General features: G+C 38.3%; 1 protein-coding gene across 8 annotated transcripts in view; it reads left to right on the forward strand.

Moving 5' to 3' along the window:
• Positions 1-22,724, forward strand: part of ICA1 (islet cell autoantigen 1) — a 100,297-nt gene that overhangs the window by 27,975 nt on the left and 49,598 nt on the right. For all 8 annotated transcript variants that reach the window (XM_054991845.1, XM_054991847.1, XM_054991839.1 and 5 more), the window contains exons 7-8: positions 18,769-18,894; positions 19,112-19,210. In XM_054991845.1, the coding sequence (XP_054847820.1) occupies positions 18,769-18,894; positions 19,112-19,210 (225 nt within the window). The remainder of the gene's footprint in view (positions 1-18,768; positions 18,895-19,111; positions 19,211-22,724) is intronic.

Consider the following 22,724-nt stretch of genomic DNA (forward strand, 5'->3'; position numbering starts at 1 on the left):
AACAAGCCAGTCTTTTGTTGGGCATTGGTCTCTGTTTAGGATGCTCTATGCTTTGAATATATCTTATTGTTGCGGTCTCCTGTTCATGGCCCCTGTAATGCAAGTTGAGGGGGTGGTTTGTCCTTCCCGTGTTGTAATAATTTCTTGGTCGTCAATGCTGCTTATAGTAAACATTTTTGTTGTCCAGATGTATGCGTCCGTAATATTGGGATATAGCATTTTAGTGGGTTCATGCAGGTAAGTGGAGTGATGATTCTAAGACCAGGTTGATACTGACATGTGCCTCTATCCAGAAGTAGCCACTGATTTTGAGATTCCTTACTGTTGGGGCATCTGTATACAGACACTTTAAAAAAATGTTTTAGGTTTTCATGCTTAAGTGCATAACTATGAAATTTATTACCGAAGTCTAGTGTTGAAAGCATTGAATGATTAGTGCAATTTATAATTATAAAAATTTAAAAATATTTACATATTATTTATCAAATGTGTGTTGGAGGGTTTCTTTTTTGTTGTTCTGGGCCATGGTAAATTCATAGAAATAAAGCATTTGGTGTAAGACTAGACTTTTTATTATATTTTAATTGCAGAGAAAACATTTTAAAAGATATGATTTATGCCTATGTTATAAATATTTAAATAGCAAGCAACAAATATGTGAGATAAGAAATCCATATAATGTTTTTACTGACAGTAGTGGGGTGGGGGGAATTAAACATTGCCACAACTGTGGTTTTAAAGCAACATTGGAACTTCTATGCACTGCTAGTTTTGGGGGGGAGTGCAACATTTTTTAAAACCTTGTGAGCCCATAAGTACAACTAGTTGGCTGTGTGTACAGTGGGGGAAGGTCAGAGAATCTGCAGTTAGAGCAATAAGGAAGCCTTTAGTGTAACTTGATGCCGCTGCTCTGTAACTGTGAGCCATTGAGAGTGTTGAAAATGTTAAGAGGGAAGCCACATGTTTCGTTCACAGGGGGATCTTTTTAACTCTTGATCTTAGTAACCAGTTCGGTCAGCACAAAAAAAGTTTTGAAGCATTACAATGTTGGGCTCTGGAGCACGTGTCGACTTTGGTGTGTAGTTTACCTTTAGACATGGCTATGCTGCAAACGACCAATTCCTGTCATTCTGATTTAGCTAACTCCGGATTTTGCTGATGGATCCTGTAGCATTGGAGGATGTCTGCATTGCTTGATGGCTAAAATTTGAAAAGCAAATGTCATTTATATGGTACTTGATGAGAATTAGCAGATCTATGTTCAGACTTCTGTAGTTTTGAAAATATGCAGGAGCTGCTTTTGTTCTCGTTCAATGCAACTCTGATTTGTACCATTGTGTGGCAGTATTTTACTGAATGTTTAAATTATTTTGACTTTTTATATGATAAGAGAGGCTACAGTCTGAGTCTTTGTTCAAGAGATAATTATACCAAGTACTGAGGAAACAAGACCTGTAAACGCACAGTGCCATGTCTGCTAGCAGGTTTCCCAATGTCCAGGTGGTGGCTGGAGATCTCCTGGAATTACAATTGATTTCCAGGCTACAGGAATCAGTTCTCCTGGAGAAAATGGCTGCTTTGGAGTGTGGACTCTATAGCATTATATTCCCCTGGGGTCCCTCACCCCCAAATTCTGCTTTCCTTAAGCTCCACTCCCAAAATCTCCAGGAATTTCCCAGTCCTAGAGCTGGCAACCCTATGCAGCAGTTAAACTTAATTTTATAGGATGTCATTTTGTAATTTAAACATATTAATACATTATTAGAATATTGTTTAGAACAGGCATATTTGTAACTGTTTCACCTTCTAAAAGCAACTAAAGGTTTCATTCAAAACACTTGGCCAGAAAAAAAATAGCCTAAAGAATAATAACACACACACATTGTAAATGTAGGCAACTATCTGGCACAAGGTAAGATACACCTAATTCCTTTTGGTGTAAGCATGTTTAATTCTTTGCTGGAGAGGTTTTTTCCTCTCGTTATTACAAAACAGGAAGCTAATTCTGATCATGTTGGTGCAGATGAGGTTTTCATACTTTTTTGGTGCATAAAAAAGAGGACAAGTTTCATAAACTGCAAAGGTATTGAAACAACTATTTTGAAAGCCTACCCAGTATGTTCCATGTGAAATTAGCAAGTTAGAGCTAGTGTTTTCACACTACCTCTACAGTGACTTGTGAGATGCCTTTAACCTTGTTATGCACAACTACTTGCATCTACTTGCATGGTGCTAGTACGGGAGTGTTAGTTCCTAGCTTGATTACCCAAAATCGTTCAGGTTGCTGCTGCAGATGAAGAATCATCTCTTCCATAATGTGCTACAGGGACATTGCCATACTTCAGACTTCTATTAGATGCTTTATGTCAACTATGATCCACATGATTAAAATATTTAATTGAATTTGGTGTTTGGAATGCGTTATCAGGAACATGCATCTCATTTTCAGACGTGGAAAGTGTATTTAATGTTTTGACTTTATTCACGTTTGACAGAATCACGCACAAGTATTCCAGAGGTGCTTTTGGATTATAGGTAAACAATCTTGTTGTTCTAATACATTTGGTTCACTAAGCTTTTATTGCCTGTGCTGTGCCAAACCAGAAGTGCCAATCTGTCATTCCTCTTCTCTCCTCTGACAGTAATACATAATTTCATACATTTTGTGCACTTCTGATGTCCCCCCCCCCAACAAGTCTGTCTGTCTGATCTTCTCATCTAGCCTATATTTGTTTTAGATATGAAGGGATCTGTGACGGGACAGGGAGGGGAACTACCCTTCTAACTAAAATTTTCCTGCACCGTGGCTTCGTTAGAGTGGTCATGCCCTGGCTGTTCTCTTATTACAGCTGATGTAAACTTGGGAGCTGTGTTTCTGGATGCACATTGTGCATTCCTTTTTTTTTAATGCAGGGGTGGGGAATCATTTTCTCTACATGTATGTTTTCACTGACCTCTTCCAATATTTGGACTTCAATCAAGACAAATAAGATAGGCTTCCTGTCGATTAAGGATAGTTGGCAGATGGAGAATCGTTAATCCAGCAGAGCTGCCATCAGTCAGGTATTCAGGACAGAAGGAGAAGTTTTGGCTCAGTTTCTTACCTGTGAATTGGCACCTCTCTCTTGTTTCTTCTGTTAGGCAGCCATTTTGTTAGCAGAGTCATGAAATGCTTAGAGTCTGTATTAGTAGATGACATTTTAAGTATCCTGAGAGAATACAATACCCAGAGTTGTGTGTGTGTGCTACTGTTCTGTGCAAATGAGGAATTTGGTTTTGGAAACACAATTCAGCATCTTGATGATCTTGGCTTTATAATCCTGAAGACTGAAAATAGGTTTGAAAAAATGCCTTGCAAAATCACAGAAGTCTGAAGAAGGTTGATGAAGTTCCTTGTACGGGACTGTGGTCATGTCCCATGGTTAGAAGGAGAATAAATTAGACAAAGTAAGCAAAATTATAGAATAAACCTTCTCCTCATGTGGAATTGAAGGATTTAGCACACAGTATATCCAGCAGAATAAATCTTTCAGGAGGGAGTAGCCTATGTGTGGCCCTTTTAACATAGTCTTTGTAAAACATTTTGGCTGCTAGTGGATTTTTTGTGCCATTTCAGACACAACCTGGTTTGGATGCCATTGCTAATATATTTTTAAAAATCTTTTCACAAAAAGCTGCTTGTGTCCTATTTACAGAGCAGGGTTGAGCTGGGTGTTTTGAAAACCACTTATTCCCATTCTCAAGTATTCTGTGTGTTTCTGATTCACTGTATTTCACTGTTTGAAATGTCTGTGGCACGTCCTCCCACTCCATCTTCTTTATTTTCCCTCGCATTTCCAGTGCATTCTCCCTCCCTTTTTTTTAACTGATAGTGATTTTCACTATATCTCTACAGTGATTTTCACTATATCTGTACAGTAGTTAACATTGGTAATATACATAGGGTATGGTATCACCATATTAGTGCATTGATGCTATAGCACTAAAGTTAGAAGTGTAAAAAAAAAAAAAGCCTCTGTGTGGCACCTGCCAGAAGAAGTGATGCTGTTTGAAATAGCCACAGCAGTTCACATACAGAGTTCATGAACAGATGCAAATGCTGTTTGAAACTACCGCCTGCGCATCACTTTATTTGGGAGTCAGGGCAGCTACGGATAACAGCTGGGTTTAAACGGAAATGTGAAAGGGCCCCGTGACACATTTTGCTCATGTTAAAACTAGGATAGAAGTGAGTCATGATTTTCAGGTAGGCTTATACTGTGATACATCTTTAATAAATTAAACCTTATAGAGAGGAGGAAGAACCTGTCTCCTGGCACCCATCTCTGCTACCATTTTTATTTCTGCTCTTATTACTCATTTGCATTTCTCCTGGAAAAATGCAATCTCATGCAAAGTGGTTGTGGCTGGATTTTGAGGTTGGTTTAGTTGGTGTAAACAGCATTTCTGGTTGCCTTAAATGTGTTGGTTTTCTCTTCCCCATGAAGGCATTCCACACAGCTGCCAGGGGGAAGATTTCACCGGGGGGGGGGGGGTTGCAGAGCTTAGGGTCTACCCCCACTGGCTTCACTTTCAGACATTACGGACAACAAGGGGTTTTTAAAATGTGTTCACATTGTTTCTCTACTTGTTCTTTTGTTTAAGAAATTGACATTCCATTTGAAAAACTAATTTTTCACAGCTGTTACACAGCTGCAGCAATGCTGGTTCTCTCACAGGGTTTAACTTGAACCAGAGTTCATCTCTACAGTATTTTCCATGCCAAAGCTCTGAGTATGTGAAGGTATTACAAATGAGCACCTCTAAACATGTAAAAAGTACATTTTACCCATCCTCCATGTTACCACTAGAATTAAGACACAGAGGCTTCTAGTTGATACAGCATGTTGTAAGGCTGGTTTGAGTCCCGGTAGTGCTCCATTTAGAAATGAAGCATGCTCTCTGTCAGTGCCACTTATGAGCTTCTTTCTGTGATGAAATACACTCCCCCCCCCCCGCCCCAAGTATTTGGCTTAAAGTTTACAACAACTTTGCAAAGTTAATATTGAAGTTGCACTCTGGGAATGTTCAGAGGCCAAACCTAACTTTTAACAGTTAGTCAAACGGCTGCAGAACAAGTTTTCTAAATTTCAGTTTGCAAAGGTACTAGGATGTCTGTTCATATTTTGATGGCATAACATAGCAGAACAAAAGACCTTTGCCTGAAACAGCAGCTGCACTTGGGCATTGAAGGCTGCTGAGAATTTGAGAGGAGCTGGCAGGTAATTTGCCATCAGGTAGACTGGGAGGAGTCTAGTGGGCTATTTAGAAGAAGGAGAGAGAAGGGAAGGGGATGAGATGATAATATTGGGGATTCTTTGCGGGGGGAGAGTTGAATCATCAGACCTTGAGAAGGAAGAAAGCCAACAAAATGACTGAGAAAGAGACAGACATGCATAGAGCCTGAACAAAAATCTGGAAACCCTAAGATTTTTTCTGCCTGCCTCCTAATTCACCATCAAAAGGAGGTGAGTTTTAGATCTTGGGTGATAGGCTGTGTATATTATTCCTTTTATTTTTCTTTGTCAGATGTTAGCCAAGTTTTTCTCACCTGTATGGTTTGGATCTTGCCTAGAATTTCCACAAACTACAGGAGGGGCACTTTTCTCTGATAGCTTCCTCCCACAGAAGTCCAAAATGGCCTCCCGTGAAATGCTGTTGTTGGGGAATGGGGGAGCGCCCAGGAACAGCTTGGGAGGGAATCATGTCTCTTGTGGGAGAGGAGCATTGGGAAAAATCCACAAACACACACACACACAATGGAAATTCTAGGCAGAGTTGAAGCTGCTATTGTTGTTGTTGGTTTTTTGTAGCCAATGATTGCTTGTACAAGTAAAGTTAATTTTTTTCTTTGTCTGAAATGTTTCTGATATGGTCAGTGGGCATCCATTACTTTGTTCATTTGAAGAACATTCAGCCCAGCCAGCCCAATTTGTGATCTTTAACACAGTGATTACTGTGTTGGGGGGTGGGAGGTGTCTGTCAAGTAGCTTCTGCCTTACGGTGATGCCCTCCAAAAGGTCCTATTATTGACAGCCTTGCTCAGGCCATGCAAACTGAAGGCTGTGGCTACCGTTATTGAGTCCATTATCCTATTATATGTGTTGCACAGCTTTAGACTTTCCTTTTGCTTCTATTCATGCCAGCAATTGGACATCCTTTTGGCTTTAATCCAGACCAATCATTAAGAACAGTGCTATTTGTACTTGTTTTCCACTCTTTCCCAGTATTTGAGTGCCATCCAACCTGCGAGGTCCTGTCTTCCAGTGCTATATTTTTTTTTCATTGTGGATTGTCTCATAATAGAGGTTTTGAGGTATGAAATTATTAGAAGCAGTACATCATTGCCTCCTTCTGTGGTACTAACCAGGTTTAGCTGAAGGATCACTGCAATTGTCCATGAAATATCTACCACTACTGCTGCTGCCTAGACGCTGCCGTTCCCAGATTCCTTCATTCTCATTGGAATTGTCAATTGTCTTCTGCTTCCTAAAGGGGGTGGGTGCATCTTAGTCTGGTGTCTCAGCTTTGACCTTTCCACATTGAGTGTCTCTGCTAGGAGTTTAGACTCTTGACTCATGTCAGAGTCCAAGCTCCTGATGATATTGCTCTCAAGTTTACTTACACACTTAAATCCCTTCACTACATTAAGGTGTATATCCGGGGGGGGGGGGATTGAAAAAGGATTCTGAAGAATCAGGTTTTAAGAAATGTCTGCACAGTGCCAACATGTTGTGTCTGAGTTTTAATTGCTATAGCTGGGCTATTGGTCAAAGCATGTAGACTATATGATCAATAGCTATCTACCTGCTGTCTCTCAGTATATATTATATACAGCCAGGAGGACTACATCATTGCTGTTAATAGGTTAAAAGCAACGTCTAACAGAGATGTCTTTCCAAAGCATAATGAAAAAGGTGCTCTTTAAAAATAGAAGCAAGCTTCTGGGAACATATTACATCATCTTAAGATGTATTGTTTGTAGATTGTTATAGTAACTGTAGGGGGACTAAAGGCCTTTGAGTGATTTTCTTCAACTGATCCATTTTATTTTTACGAAATAAAAATCTAAAAAAGTTATCCAGGTCAAGTTCCTTTAAATTAATGGGTAGAATTGAAAGTAATATAGATATGCAGCATTTTAAAAAAGTGATCTCAAACTGTTCTGTGATATAGGTAGGCTGGGCTAAATTGCATTCTTTAAATCTTAGGATTTATACAAGAATCCTGAAGTACATTTGCAGTGAAATCCTAAGCAGAGTTACTCCGGTCAAAGCCCATTGATTTCACTGTTAATGTTTTTTTACAGAGCTATCAAATTCTATGACTGTAAACATACAAACAGTCCCAGAAATATCTTGCAAGTGTTCCCTGAAATAGAGAGACCTAACTAGAGATTGTCAGGAGTTATTGCAATATCTGAACAAGTAAGTAATGTGTGTCTATTTTGGGACAGTCAGCATCAGTGGATGCCCTTGAATATCAGTGGTCACAGTTCTGTGTATTGCAGTATAAATAAAACTGTAAATTCAATGTTTAAAGTTACAAATATTTTCATTATTAATTACTGCTGTTTTCTCTCACTACATTTCCCATTGAACCTTGCCAGAAACTGACAAGCATCCTCCGCACGTCAGGCGTCTTGTCTGTTTTGGCTCTAAGTGTGTTCTAATGGTTAGAACATTGGACTAGGATCTGGGAGGCCCAGGTTTGAATCCGTACTCTGCTACGGAAGCTTACTGGGTGACTTTGGGCCAGTCTCTCTCTCTTTCCCTCTGTCTGACCCACAGGTGAGAATGATATTGTAAGCTGCTTTGGGTCCCCAATGACGAGAAAAATGGGTTATATAAGTATCTAAATAAAGGAACAACCAGTTGCCTCGGTTGTCTCCAGCATTTCCAGTTTTCTTCAATGTGTTCCTTTCCTCCCTTTTAAGATTTCATATAACTTTTTTTCCTGTTTGTACCCCTGGGATCAAATGTGCCTTCATTGCATGTTTTGTTGCCCATGCTTTTCAGTTTTCATAGCTGACTTGTCTTTTATCCATTCTTTATTTGCTACTTCACATTGTGCCTGCATTGTAAGATGTGTTTTGCAGGGCTGTAGTTTTTCCGTTCTCCACAATGGAGACTGCAATTATCCACTTATGCTTAGACTGTGTAGGGCAAGAGAAGCATTGTACAATTGAATAAAGTAAGCATTCCTGTAAGTGTGATTAAAATGTGAGTAGGAAAGATGCTGCTAAGAACTTAACGAGTTCAGGCAAATAATCCTTTCCTCAAGCACTCAGAAAATTATATGGGAAAACTGACTTTCAAAACCAAGCAATTCTAGCGCTGTCATTAGACCACATGAAGCACAAGTAGCTCACAGGAGCACATATTTAAGACAATAGGTAGCATGTAAGGCAACATAGTGGTGAAGTCTGTGGTCCTTAACTCATTAGCGAAGCATCTGAGAGCCCCTTCCTGTAATACAAAAGCCTTTTTGAATAATTTAGTTTTGTATCGTTTGTGGAAAGCTAGGAAAGTGGGGCTCTCCTTACCTCCTCAGGCAGGCTGTTCCACAGGGTAGGGGCCACCACAGAGAAAGCCTGTCTATGGGCTGCTGTTGATTTTGCCGATGTGCAGGGTGGCACCTGCAGGAGACCCTGTTCAGATAAGTGAAGCTGCTGTGGAGGAACATAGGGAGGGAGGCGGTCCTGTAGATATGCCAGGCCAAGGTCGTGAAGAGCTTTGTATGTGATAACCAATACCTTGAACTGAGCACGGTAGCTGATAGGTAGCCAGTGGAGTGACTGCAGAATGGGGTGATGTGCATGCTCCTGCTCTCTCCTGACAGTAGTTACGCTGCAGCGTTTTGCACCAATCGGAGTCTTCTAGTTAATTTGAATGGGAGACCTATGTATATTGCATTACAATAGTCAAGTCTTGATGTAATATATGAACACTATGCCTTGGATCAGATGCTACTCTCTGCCAGCCTCTTTTCTATACATTATAGAGGTGGGAAAACATACTGTCCTTACTGCTCACAGCACACATTTTCCCTGCTTCTGACATTGCATATTGGCATGCCATCTCAATAAGGTTATGTGTGGGTAAGCAGGGATTATACAGTTGATATCTAAACTATATCTGGGATATTGATGTGCTATTTGGGTACATATGTGTCTTATTCTATATGGACATCCAGTAAAACACTATTCTATATGGACATCCAGTAAACTTTAGGAGAAGAGTAGATGACTTGGGTGAGAATCTTGCTGTCTTTTCCCATGCATGGAAAGACCATTGCCCAAAGTGGCCTACATCTTTGAAAAGTTGTACTGTGGGATCATTCATCTTCCTGCTTGTAGGAGATACGGGTTAATATCTGTGAAAAAAATATTTGGGAAAGTAACATTCAAATCTATTTTCTGTGTAGGATTGCCAACACACACTCACCCATTATATTCCTGGTCTAACCAATAAATTGTATTCTGACCCAATAATACCTACAGAAAACAGCTGATGTAGCCATGGCCTCAAAGATTCTGTCCTGGATTAAGTCTTGACCTGGTACGTTGAGTACTTATCCAGGTGAATTGCATACTCTCTGGAAATTGTAGTTCTGTATGGGGAGGAATGATGTTGTTTGAGAGAATTCCGAATACTGTCTGAGAACTGCACTCTCCAGGATGCCATGATCTGAGCCCCATCCTTTATCTAGACTTGTAGCCAATTAAAGCTGGGATCCCCCTTTTGTGCCAAACTTTCCCCAGGGGATTACTCTAACTAATTGGACATTTCTATACAAACCAAAGGTTTTTATAGATTTGATGCATAGTCCTACAATTTAGTATTCTGCTGATACAATTGAAGGTCTGTGGTATCCATTATTCCTCCGTCATAGAAAAGATCTGCCTTAAACTTACTTATATTTTAAAAATTTGAAATAAAATGCTTTTTGTGCTCTTAGTTAAAAATAAAAAGATTAAAGGAATACAAGCAAAACAAAGACTTCTTTCTTTTTTGCCTTGTCAGGATGTTGTATCTTTCTGCTTTCCTCTGTACAGGTGACTCAAGAAATTCTATTACAAAAAAAGTTTCATTAGTCAGAACTTCTATTATTATGAGCATCCTTGATGGTGGACAGATTTTTAAATCAAAGGAATTTACATTACTGGGGTGGCGGGGGGAGAGATCTGATTTAAATCAAGATTTAGATTTTAAAATTCATATGAAAAATATACATACACGCAATACTCTGACAAAACACCTGGATCCATGTCATGGTAACAGTGAGAGACGACTACTATAATGCTCTGTACATAGGTCTTCCCTGTAAGTTAACTTGGATATTCCATTTTGTGCAGAGCGCTGCAGCTTGGTTATTAGCAGGGGCTAGGAGGTGCATGAATATCACTCCCATTTTGCAGTCACTCCATTGGCTACCAATCAGCTACTGCGCTCAATTCAAAGTATTGGCTGTCACATACAAAGCTCTTCTTGGCCTTGGTCCAGTTTATCTATGGGACCACCTCTCTTCGTATGTTCTACCATGACAGCTTAACTCATCCAAACAGGGCCTTCAACAGGTGCCACCTTGTACATGGGCAAAATTAACAGCTGCCCATAAATACATTCTCTGTGTTGGCCCTGCCTTATGAAACGGCCTACCTGTAGAGGTCAGTAAAACTTCCACTCTCCTGGCTTTTCACAAACTATACAAAACTGAATTATTCAAGAGGTCTTTTTACAAAGGACATGGTTTCAAAGAGATCCCTTGCTAAAGGGATAAGGACTACAGACTTTAATTACGACTATGTACTGTCTGTCGTTGTAAGTATGACTCTACTGAATAGTTTGTGTTGTTTAATATGTCAGTCTTAGAGTTGCTTATGCTCTGTTTTAGCATTTCTTCAGCTCTGTATTGAATTCTTGCTTGTTTTAAATCCTTGCAAATTGTATTGATATATCTTATTACATTGTTTATTGAAATATCTTTGAAATTGACTGTACTGACTCATGTTGCATAATCCACCTTGAGTCTTAGTGAGAAAGGTGGACTATAAATAACATAAATAAAATAAATAAACTTTATACAACCTTGGAGTATAAACTTTTGTTCATGTGGCCCCTATTCAACACAGAGTTATATTTGCTATGAAATCTTTGCTGTGTTACCTCTTGAGACACAAGGAAACTAAAGCAAGATCGCTTACCTAGGGAGAAAACCATTCCCATTGTTTTTATAAATCCTGTGTGTTCTGGCAAATAAAACTTAACAGATAAAGAACCAAGTCATTGAAAGAGGCACTAACCTTTCCATCCAGACGATGACACACAGGCTCAATTAATTCATTACAGCCAAGCCATGGTCTGGCTATCAGGAACAGACTGCAAGCTCATGTGCTGCCTCTTCTTCTCACATGTGATGATCCTCTCAACATCCTGATGACTTCTGCCTTGGAGACACCATGGTTATTGATAACCATAGTTTGCTTCCCATCAGAATCAGAAACTACTTTAACAGTGCCATTAATTTCAATGGCTTTAGACTGGAGTAAGTCCTCATAGGATTGCACTGTAAATCATTAATAGGTTCATATTCTAGGGTGGGAGCAAATGTTAGTTAACATTAGCAGTAATCACAGTTTCTCTGATTTCAACATCACTGCAAATGGTTTCTTCTGCTTCCTGATTCAAGATGAGAATTAGAAGCCATATTCTCATATTCCAAATTAGGGTTTGGCTATGATGTTCGGGATGAACCATTAAAAAGCAACCGTGAACTCATCTGCGTGATCATGATTAAGTTTTAATAAAATTATAAAAGTCTACTTTAGGTTTGTTTGTACTGTGTTGTATAGAGGTTTCATTTGAAACGATGTTTTTAAAGAGACAGTATAATTTTTAAACTAAAAAAAAATCCCATTTTTAAAAATTTGGTTCATTTTTATCTTCTCTGCATTACTTTTGAAAGATTATGTGCCTGAGCAGGATTTCTTTGTTTCGAGCAAACAAAACAAAGCAAAGCAATTGTAGTTCACAGATGTCCTACAAACACAGTTTTTTTCTTTCCAGAGGTCTTTGATAAAAATCAGTGGAATCTCCTGTTTACATTTTTTTTATTTTTTCCCCCTAAAGCCATAGATCAAAGTAAACAAACTCTTACGTTTTGAAACTACTTTAAGGACCATTTTATTATTTTAAAGGTGAAATATTGTGAATTTGTGGACTGACTACACAAGTCACTTTGGCTATCCCAGCAGTTAAATGGTTTACCCACCAACCCTGAGAATCTTTTTAAAATTCAGTAAGTGTTTGAGAAATAAATGTCTACTTTCTAAATTCTTGTCACTGCACAAGACTTCCTGTTCCCCTCTGTGAGTGCATAACATTCCGTGCTTGGTATTTTCAGTCAGTGAATAGATAATTTGTTAAGTAGGAAAGGAAATACTTGTAAAAATAAATGCTTCAGATCTGACTTTAATGTGCTCAATTAAAATTATAAGCCAGTTTCCTATATTAAAGTCGTGAAATCTAATGTTAGCTGGTGGGGAGCTAGATTTAAATCCAGTGGGTCTTACACAGCCAGTTAGGACCAAACAGCATCAGGAATTGCATGACTGAATCTCTAAACACGTAAATTGACCATAAAAAGCATCTCAGAGGGAGGGAGACAATTGGGACAGGGCGATGGCATTGGTAAAAGTGGGTGTTTGCTCTCCTCTTGCTGGGAAACGCATACCCATGATTAAAAAGGGTCCCTTCAGGCTCTTTTAATCTCTTGGAACATTCTGTAACAAATCTTAGTTACTCTACAACCCTTGGAAACTTTCAAAGGCGACTCCAGTGTGAAACTGCTGAATTGTAATTCATCTACAAACTTAACACTGATTTGTTTTCATCAAATCTTGTGAATTCTTATTTCACTACAGAAATAATGTCACTCATTGTTTGTGCTAATTATCTTACTATGCCTATTTGTACTGATGGAATCTAGTCGGGAGTGGATTGTATCCACAGCAATTGAATCTTACTCATTTGACTATATATAGTTATTTCTTGCATATCTTGTCCTAACTTTGCAAAATCCACCATTGTCCCCCTCCTATCTGTACTAAGAATATACTCACAGTACAATCCCAAGCAGAATTACACCCTTCTAAGTCCAGTGAAGTCAATTAGAAGGATACAACTTTGCTTAGGATTGCACTGTTAACCACTTAGGCTACCACTTTGTGCATCTGATAAAGTGGATTTCTGGCCCAAAAAGCTTGTGTAAGAATAAATTGTGCTCATCTTAAAGTGCCATAGGATTCTTTTATTATTTTTGGCTGCAACTGACTAACAGTTTGGAATACATACGGTTATGAATTTATAATGCGGTTTGGGGCCAGTTAAAAAATCAGGCTAATGGCAAGCTTGGACTCTAAAATATATCTTCAAACCTAAAATAAATGAGACACTAATATTATTTGCTAACATGAATAATGCATTCCATGTTTTCCCTCATAATTTTCAGTAAGATGATACAGCTTTGCAACTGCTAAGCACAACCACCAGAATAGATTGTTTGCTCTGTATTAACTTGTGGAGTCCACGTCAGCCTTATCCCAACTCTTCTCAAAGATAAATGCATCTTAAATAAACAATTCTGTTGTGGCTGAAATTCTTTTCCAACATTACACATGATGTGTTTTCAACTTCATTCTGAATGGAAGAATAATCACTTGTTTCACTTTCCTTGAAATAATATGATCTTGAACAGTTTCCAAGCATGTAGGCAATATTAGAAACTCTTTTCTAACAGTGTCACAGACTCTTCTGTCACCCTGCTCAGGTTTCACTTTCTTTCATGCATTTACCTAAGGCAAGAGTAGAAAAAACTCAAATTAGAAATGACCCCCTAGCCTCAGCAATTGTGTGATTTTCTTTTTAATTTAGTCAATATTTGTGTTTGAGTCTTGTGCAGAAGAAAGGAGGGAAAACGATATTTATATTCTGTGCTTGCAGTTAATTTATATATCAAAAGTGAAGCAGATGGGCCACATTAGATATGATCCTTACAAAGGAAGAGTAGCGATCTTAGCAAATCTCTTCTGTAAACGGCATCCACTCAACAGCTGCGTTGCCTTCCTGTTTACTCCTTCATGCATCCCTTCATTCTTTGCTCTTTTCCCCCATTCCAGTCCAGATGTAATTAATTTTTAGCCCATATTCTGAAGCTGACCCACTAATTGGATGTGAAAACAAAGAAGGTTCTTCTCATCCAGTATTACTTTACTCTCGCCCTCTCTCTTTCCGTTCTTCAGAGCATAAATATTTTTAGAAGGTGCCTTGTTTGGGTTGTCTTTAAATGGCCATGTTCAACATGCTTATTTTAATTGCTGATTCATGCATTAAAATTGAAGTCAGGAGTTAGATAAAATAGAAATTGAAATAAATGTAGTAGTTAGTCCCTGAATGCAGTTATATTTAGGTTTATCGACAGCCTTGGGTAAAAAATTCCCTACACGTTTTGCAAAAAACTTCTTCAGGGATCTCTCCTAGTCTTTCAAGTTTTCTACAGCAAGAATCCAAAAACAGTAGGAAATTTTTGATATAGAAAAATAAAATAACAAATTCCCTTGAAGAAGTTTTATCGCAAAACCGAAATAATAAAATATTATTCTTCACTTGTACCACTAGTTTTTACCTGTTTTATTTCTCTGTGGTTGGTGCAGCCTTTTACTTTCTTTCCTTTCTGTAGTCTCAACACTGGAAATTTTCAATTGGGATATCAGTCTTAGAAAAAAGAGTGCTGTTTCCCCCCTCAAACCTCAGAAACCAAGATGGCAATTAACAGAGAATCATATTGTCAAATTAGGCCTGTGTAATGGAATACAATCAAGCAATATGAGAACCACAGGAAGGGTTTAATATCCTGGGCTGTTTTAACATCCCACCCCTCCCCTGTACAATACTACACTACAGCCATAACATTCCCAGTAAAAATTTGGCAGGACCAGCTGTAATTTACATTTACAAATTAAAATGTATTTTGAAAGAAAAATACTCTTTATAGTGTTTTAATAGAAAGTTCATGCAGTTCCAGCGTGGCTGTCTTTATTTTTCCTGTCTCTTAGATGGCAAAAATTAAGATATGCTAAGTTAGCACAGACTGCAGTTGTTTGCAGCTGTCTCATGTACTGGGCATATTTACAATTTTACTTGTTGGAAAGATAGGCATTTATACTTTTAACTTCTGTAAATATGCCAAATAGTGCAATTTATATACAACATTATAAATGATGTGTCTATATCATTGATGTAGCAAAGTTAGTTTAGGTTTGATAGAAAAGTAAGTATTGCATATATTTCAGTGTTCCCATTTTTTTCATTTTTTCCTGGAGAAAAAATGGGAGTGGGAAGGGGGAGGGGATTCACATGGCTTCACATTTTACATCTCTATATAAGTCTTTGGAAACGGGCATAAACATTTGAAATGCTAGCAGGTGTACAGACAAAGTAAAATGCAGTTAGTATTCTTGCAGGACATCACCTTCAAATTGTAAACTCGCAACATTTATGGTTGGAGGGAAAAGAAAATCTGATCTCCTTAACAACAGTAGAATCTGTCTAGCAATTTATATTGCTCCAGCGTAAATCCTCATGCTCTGAATCTGTTAATCATTCTCTGTCCATCCTCCACTCTCAGGATGACATCATCAGCTATGAATTACTAAATAGCTCTGTTACCATTTAAGACTCGAATCACATAGGTGATGTTTGAGCATTGATATGGCTAAGGCAAGAGGCCCAGACTAGGAACACAGCAAATTTCGGCACAAGCATGATTGTCAGGCAAACTTAACCTTGTTCTCAAGTCCCTTTGCAGGGCAAGCTGCAGGCTGGATCATCTCAGTGGTCCTTCTTTGAGCCTCTGAACTGGCTGGCTTTGATTCTTGCAGTTCTGGCCCACTTTTTTTTTTTTTAATTGAAACTGCTGGTGTTACATCATTATGCTGTCACAAGAAGCGGTCACAGGAATTATGCAGAGACACCTAAATAATAATTATCAATTTAAATGGAATGTTTATGTGCTTTTTAAAATTGGAGGGGGCGGGGGGCGGGGAGTGCTGTACATGGTGACTTCATAGCACTTCTTCATCTGTCAGCAGAAGTATACCTCCATAATGTTTTTTTTCTAGTTTGAGTTGACTGGCACTATTACTCCATTCGTCCAGGAATATTATCTAATGATAGAAATGATATAATACCAGCAATGTCAGTTTTTAAAATGATTACAATCATGGCAAGCAGTTCAGGCAGATGAAGTCTCATGTGTTTTCCAATATGTACAAGAAAGCAGTGTAATGCAAAATGAACATATTCTAATTGAAGACATACCAACATCTTGTACAGCTCGGCAAGCAAAGAGAAAAAATCCCTTTCAAGGGTTAACGGAGGGAAATAGCAAGCGGCTGGCTGCAAAGTGCTCTGTGCCATTTTGAAAGCAGAGCTTAGCTGCGCCTAGTTCCCATAGTGAGGGCAGAAGGAAAATCCACACAGACTCTCCCACTGCCATGCTGAAGATTTCTCTTAAATGGAGAAAATCATGTTTTCCCTCCCCCCCCCCCTCAAAGGAGAAATCCCAGGGGTGCCAAGACAAGCTCAGAATGAATACAATGTCACGTGCATGTTCCGCTTTAACCCGGGGCTTCCAGCTTTCCATCTAAAGAAAAATCCCCATGTTGAAACAGCCCTAATCAGCATTGTTGGCTCTGCTGTCGGTTAAGGTTTCAGGTAAATTATGAGTGTACTCAGCCATTAAGCAAGTTTGGATTCAAAATGTAAACTTTGACCATTTTCTGGGCCTGCAAAGATTCTCAAAAATAGGTGCAGACTCATGCTGATGTACTGTTCTGAATTCCGTGCTTAATGTCCTGTGCTGCTATGTTAGAGGCATAGCATAACACTAAAGAAACCTCCTGAAGCTCTAAAGTACAAAATAGAAGCCAGACATTTTAATAATGCTAAATACTGGAGCTTTTCCCATGCTTGGCAGAGGGAAATGTGTAGCATTTGGGAACACAGCAGTACATTAAGAATTATAATAACTGGTATTGACACAGAAAACATATGGTCTTATATTACATATTGGGTCAAGTGGTTCTAATGTTACTTATCTTTTCCTGTTTATAAACCATCTTTTCTTTAAAAGAGAAAAATGTGCTTTTCATAGGCCAAGTGATGATGATGATGATGATGTATGCCAGGCTAGCTTATATGAGCTTTTTGGGTGGAGATTATAGTACATTCTGAGACAAGACTAGATTGTGGATCATTTAATCAATCATATATATCTCCTAAAGACAAATACTGATGGTCCTCCAGTTAATGTTCATTTTACATGCTCAGGGTAGCTGTGGACTAAACTCTTTTATTAACAAAGTCCAGTACATAGTTATGACTGTAGTATTAAATGATTTGTAGATTATATTTTTTTAAAAAATGTAGATTAGAGCCAATGCAAAATTACAGAGTTTGAGGGATCTTAGAGCATCCATTGATGTGGCAACATCACTTCCTGTTATGCAGCTGTAAGTGATGTCACGGTGTCAACAGGTGCCATTTCACCCCTCCCATTTTCCCACCACCATCCCATTGCATACTGGTGATAGAAGTGCCAGCAGTGAGCTAATGGTGAGCCTAGTCTTCTGCCAGTCTAATTGGTTTTTTTCCTAATTAAGGGACTTCAACTCTCAAAAGCTCATACCTTGGAAATTTCGTTAGTCTTTAAGGTACCAGGGATTCATATCTTGTTCTTCTACTGCCACCCAACACAGCTATCCACCTGAAACATTTTTTCTTCTTTCCTGTCTTTGCTGAGAGACGCAAAGCAGCAGCCCCATTGCTGTCCTGTGTTTCCTTGACTCTGGAATCACAGTGGGGTGCTGTTTGTTTCCTGGCAGGGGTTGGGGTTGGGGGTTCACTTGCAGTTTTGGTGATTAGTTATCTCTGGTGGTGAGTACTATTTGTTCCCAAGTTAAAACGTAAAATACGCAGAAATTTTGAAGCCAGTGACTAAACTAAAATGGTGTTTCTTTCCTTAGAAAGAAAACCTTGATATTCGGGAGAAATTGAAATAAATCCAGTACTTCCTATCAAAACAAAACTTAATTTCACACTTTAACAACATACAATGCATAATTTATAATTTAGTTTATAAAATTGTATTAATGGCATGTATATGGAATTTAGAAGAACAAATGCCTTAGTCTTTATACAATCAAAATTGTAGCTGAGAGGCGCAGACTGCTGCATCCTATGCCATGTTAGCACATATATCTTCATCTTTGTCACAAAAATAAAAGTTGAAATTAAGGGAGGGGGAACAGTATTATACAAAAGAAAGGGTATTATTGGGATAGAAACAGTCTCATACAGTCATCATAAGCAGAATGGGGCCAGCATATTTGGATATCAAGTTAAACTTAATAACATCTTAAACTCTTGATTTTTAAGTAATGTTTTATCATAAATCACACAATACATTAATTGTTGCCAATATTATTAACAATATTCTCAGGTATTAAACTATTTATAGAGCTTAACAATATTGGGCATAAGTAATAATTGAATGGACATGTCAAGATTCTATGTTTTCTGTGATCTGTTGTTGTATAAAGGAGGTATTATTCTTTCCAAGGGTATCTTTTTGGGACTCTTCAGTAGTAAATATTCTTTCTATTAACAGGTCCAAGCACAAGTCCGCCATGCAAAACTGAACTTTGACAAGCTGAAAACTGATGTTTGCCAAAAAGTGGATCTTCTTGGAGCAAGTAGATGCAATCTTCTGTCTCATGTGCTAACAACATACCAGGTATTTAGCAAGAAAGAATTTGTAAAACTAAGACATGTAACTTGACAGAACCTGTGTATTTGAAATGGATGTGCAATAAAGTTGTCTAAGCCATATGACTCAAGCTGGGTAAATATTGTGGGATGCTGCAGGAAATCATAACCATTGGTGAACATAAGAATATGGAATCTAGAAGTTTCACTTCTTTATAGATAACCTTCCTTTCTCTTTCTTATAGACAACGCTTCTTCATTTTTGGGAAAAAACATCTCACACCATGGCTGCTATCCATGAAAGTTTCAAAGGCTACCAGCCATACGTATTCACTACGCTCAGGGTAAGGTCTATATGGCTTAGTTTTTAAAATATTCGCTTCCTAGTCTCAAGTGAGTGATTCAGATAAACTTCATTGTAGAACATCTTCACATTTTGGAGTGGACATCAGTAGTTGTATATTTGATTTGCTTCTTAGCCTATTCTTTTTGTACGTTTCACACTAGCAGATGTTTGGTTCTGAGTGAGGCTGAAGCACGTGTGTTAACCTATATGATTCATGAGGTGGCTTACAAAGCAATTAAAATACATAATAAAATCAATCCATTAAATCAATAAAATATAATAAAAATATGTATCAGAGAGCAGACATGAAAAGGAGCATAATAAAATTAGCCAGCCATAAAACTTGATTAAGATAAATAAGAATATCAGTCAAAAAAGCTTTAAGATCATATATCTACCTTTAAAAAATAAAAGCAATGTCACCATACTGATATAAATTAAGTTTACTCCTTTTTGCAAAGGGAAATGCATTCAAATTAATTTTAGAAGAGGGCTTTGAATGAGTCGTATAAGGTCTCTTTGTAAAATTAGCAACAGGTACTCCCACAGACCACACTGCAGCTATCTAAACTAAGGATGTGTGTAAGTATAGCATCTGAGCTCAACTTGATGAATTTCAGGCCTTTGAAGAGACAGTTTACTTTCAGAGTTCTGTTTTAATTAGTTGTGTGTACTAATAATTTATTCACTCTGAAGTGTTGCTGACAGAAGGACTCTTAAATGCCTTTGGGATTATGTCTGTAAAGAATACATTGTTTTAGGAAGAGTTTCCCCCCTTTTTGGCTAGCCTTGGATAATGAAAGAGCCATTTGTTTTCTTTGCTTCAGGGTGTATTCTGGGAGTAATGTAATTGCAGCTGTATTTCCTGATTTTCAAGTTTGTGTTTGATAGAATATTTTTAATGCACTAACAATTTCAAGCATCCTGTTAAGGAAGATAGGATTTTGCTGTACTGTTATTGGGGGGGACCATTGGATTTTGTTTAGACTTTAAAGATTCATTTCCTTGAATACCTTCTGTCACTGTGTGTATGTTAATTGCCCTTCTTTTTTTAAAAAAAGACATCACTGGACATTTGAACTGTATCAAGGAGGAAAAAATGAATACTCCATTTATAAATACATTAAACTTGTAAAATTCTGTAGCCAGTGAAAATTCCATATGGAGAGCCATGTTAGTCTGCCGCAGCAGAGTAAGTGCAGTGGCACCTTAAAGATGAGTTTTATCTACAACTGATGAACTATGCAGCAGTAGAAGGAGAAGAAAGAAAATGAAGTATAGGGACCAATAAAGAAGTCTTGTATAAACCAGGAAATCAGGACAAGAATAAATCACAATGACTTGATTCAGCTAACATTGTGGGAGAGCTTTCAAAATGCTATTCTTTTTTGGATGGTTTGTTTTGAAGCACTGCTGTTGACCCAGGAGAGGAGAGATTTAAATCCCCACTATAGCATGACCCTCACTGGGTGACCCTGGGCCAGTCCTCCCCTCAGTACAGCAAACCTCACAGGATATTTGTGAGGGTAAAATGGAGAAGGGAAAACTGATATACAGTGCTCCAAGCTGCTTGCGGGAAGAATGAGATTAAAAGTACTAAATAAACAAAAGCCTTGTTCTGCTATTTTCTTAAAGATGGTCTTTTTTTCTCCATTTGCAAGTGTACCAAACCATTACCAAATGTCTCTGCTACTTTGAGTCTCTTTATGTGAGACATTTGATACATGAAGCACACGTCGGGAGATGCAATGGTAGCCTGGAAGGGTAGTTCAAAAAGACAGAGCTGGCGGCAGAGCAAAGGCTTTGCTATACACTGGAGCTGTGTGAAGGGCTGTGAAATGCCAGAAGGGAAACCTAGCCCGTTATAAACTCTCCAGATCCAAGCCTGGCTCTGGAAGGCAGCTCCACCCCATTTCCATTCCTTGCTGCCCTCTGGTTGTGATCCTACAGAGTTTTAGACTGGAGAGATGAAATTGACAGAGTCTTCTGGAAGGCATAGATATTAACAAACCCTCTGAGGAGTGATCTCCACTGGTTGTCTTTTAAAACTATGCTTCTTGGCTAACATTGCGTCTCCCTACACTTGACAAACGTGTGCCGACCGAGGCGTCTCATGTAGAGAGGCTCTTTGTCATAAGGCGTTTCCATGCTCATCTTAAACTTCTGCAGTTGTTAATCTTATCAGATCTTCAGACAGCTCTGTGGCAGTGAAAGAGGGTCTTGGCTAAGGATGGAAATTAGGAGATTCAGTTAAAGTTTCCGTGTTCCCTGAAGATCAGAGGGAAGATTGATAGCTCAGGGTAGTGGTTGACAGCTAGAGGGTAGGCCCTAGTGGCAAATGGCAGTATATGGTCAAGGAGGTGGTAGGTCCATCCTGCAGCATTTGCATGGGCTGAGCTTGGTGGAAATAGGTGAGTGAGTATACAGACATCAGTTCGCTTATGATATGCCTTAGAGATTCTTGGATAATGCTAAGGCTCATCTGTAGAGAAAATTGAGGCTCTTTTGTTTCTGACTTCTTAGACTGAAACTTAATTTCTGAGGACCTAGAAAAAGAGACTACATTGAAACTCTGGGGCAAGCCCTGAGACCTGACAAACCTAAACACCAGTGGTCTGCCTCATCCAAAGGCGTACGGGACGTTTAAGGAACCATGTCTCGCATCTGTTATGTTTAAAATTATATTACATGGTTGCCTTCTACCTTTTCAAGAGGGTGGGGGGAAGTACATTACTCATTTTTGCCCAGTTTGATTTGACACAGAGGCAGTTCAAAAAGCCTGTAATATAAATCAGTATCTTTGCAATTGCATCACTGCTGGTAATCTAATTTTCTTAATTGTTTTTATGTTTTCTGTGTTACATAATAATTGTCACCAGAAGATATATCATTGACATTATTCAATATAATTGAATTTAAAATAAATCTAGCTATTTACAAGCAGGTAGATTTTTTTTTTACTTTTTACTAGAAAAAAAGTCTTTACTTATGATAGTTGAAGAAGAAAATTAAATTGTACAGCTTTCTGGCAGAATGCTACTGATCAGAACAATCCTAAACAGGTGTACTCAGAAAGAATCCTAATCCAGGCCTGTTCAATGGGGTTTACTCTCAGTTCTTAGAGTTGCACTATAAATTTCAAAAAGAGTCCAGTAGCACCTTCAAGACTAACCAATTTTATTGTAGCATAAGCTTTCGAGAATCAAGTTCTCTTCGTCAGGCATCTGACGAAGAGAACTGTGATTCTCGAAAGGTTATGCTACAATAAAATTGGTTAGTCTTAAATGTGCTACTGGACTCTTTTTGATTTTACTACCACAGACTAACACGGCTAACTCCTCTGCATCTATGACTATAAATTTCATTTCATATAGCATGTCTTTTGTTTTAACTTATTAGCTAGAATAAATTCAATTTAATCCAGGTCTAAGGTCATCACTGTGGACTTTTCCACACGGGGCTTTTTCATCGGTTCTGGCCCTGCATTGCATTGATTTCTCTCCAGACTTCTG

This window comes from Eublepharis macularius, chromosome 11 (assembly GCF_028583425.1).
Source record: "Eublepharis macularius isolate TG4126 chromosome 11, MPM_Emac_v1.0, whole genome shotgun sequence".
NCBI classification, from domain to species: domain Eukaryota; kingdom Metazoa; phylum Chordata; class Lepidosauria; order Squamata; family Eublepharidae; genus Eublepharis; species Eublepharis macularius.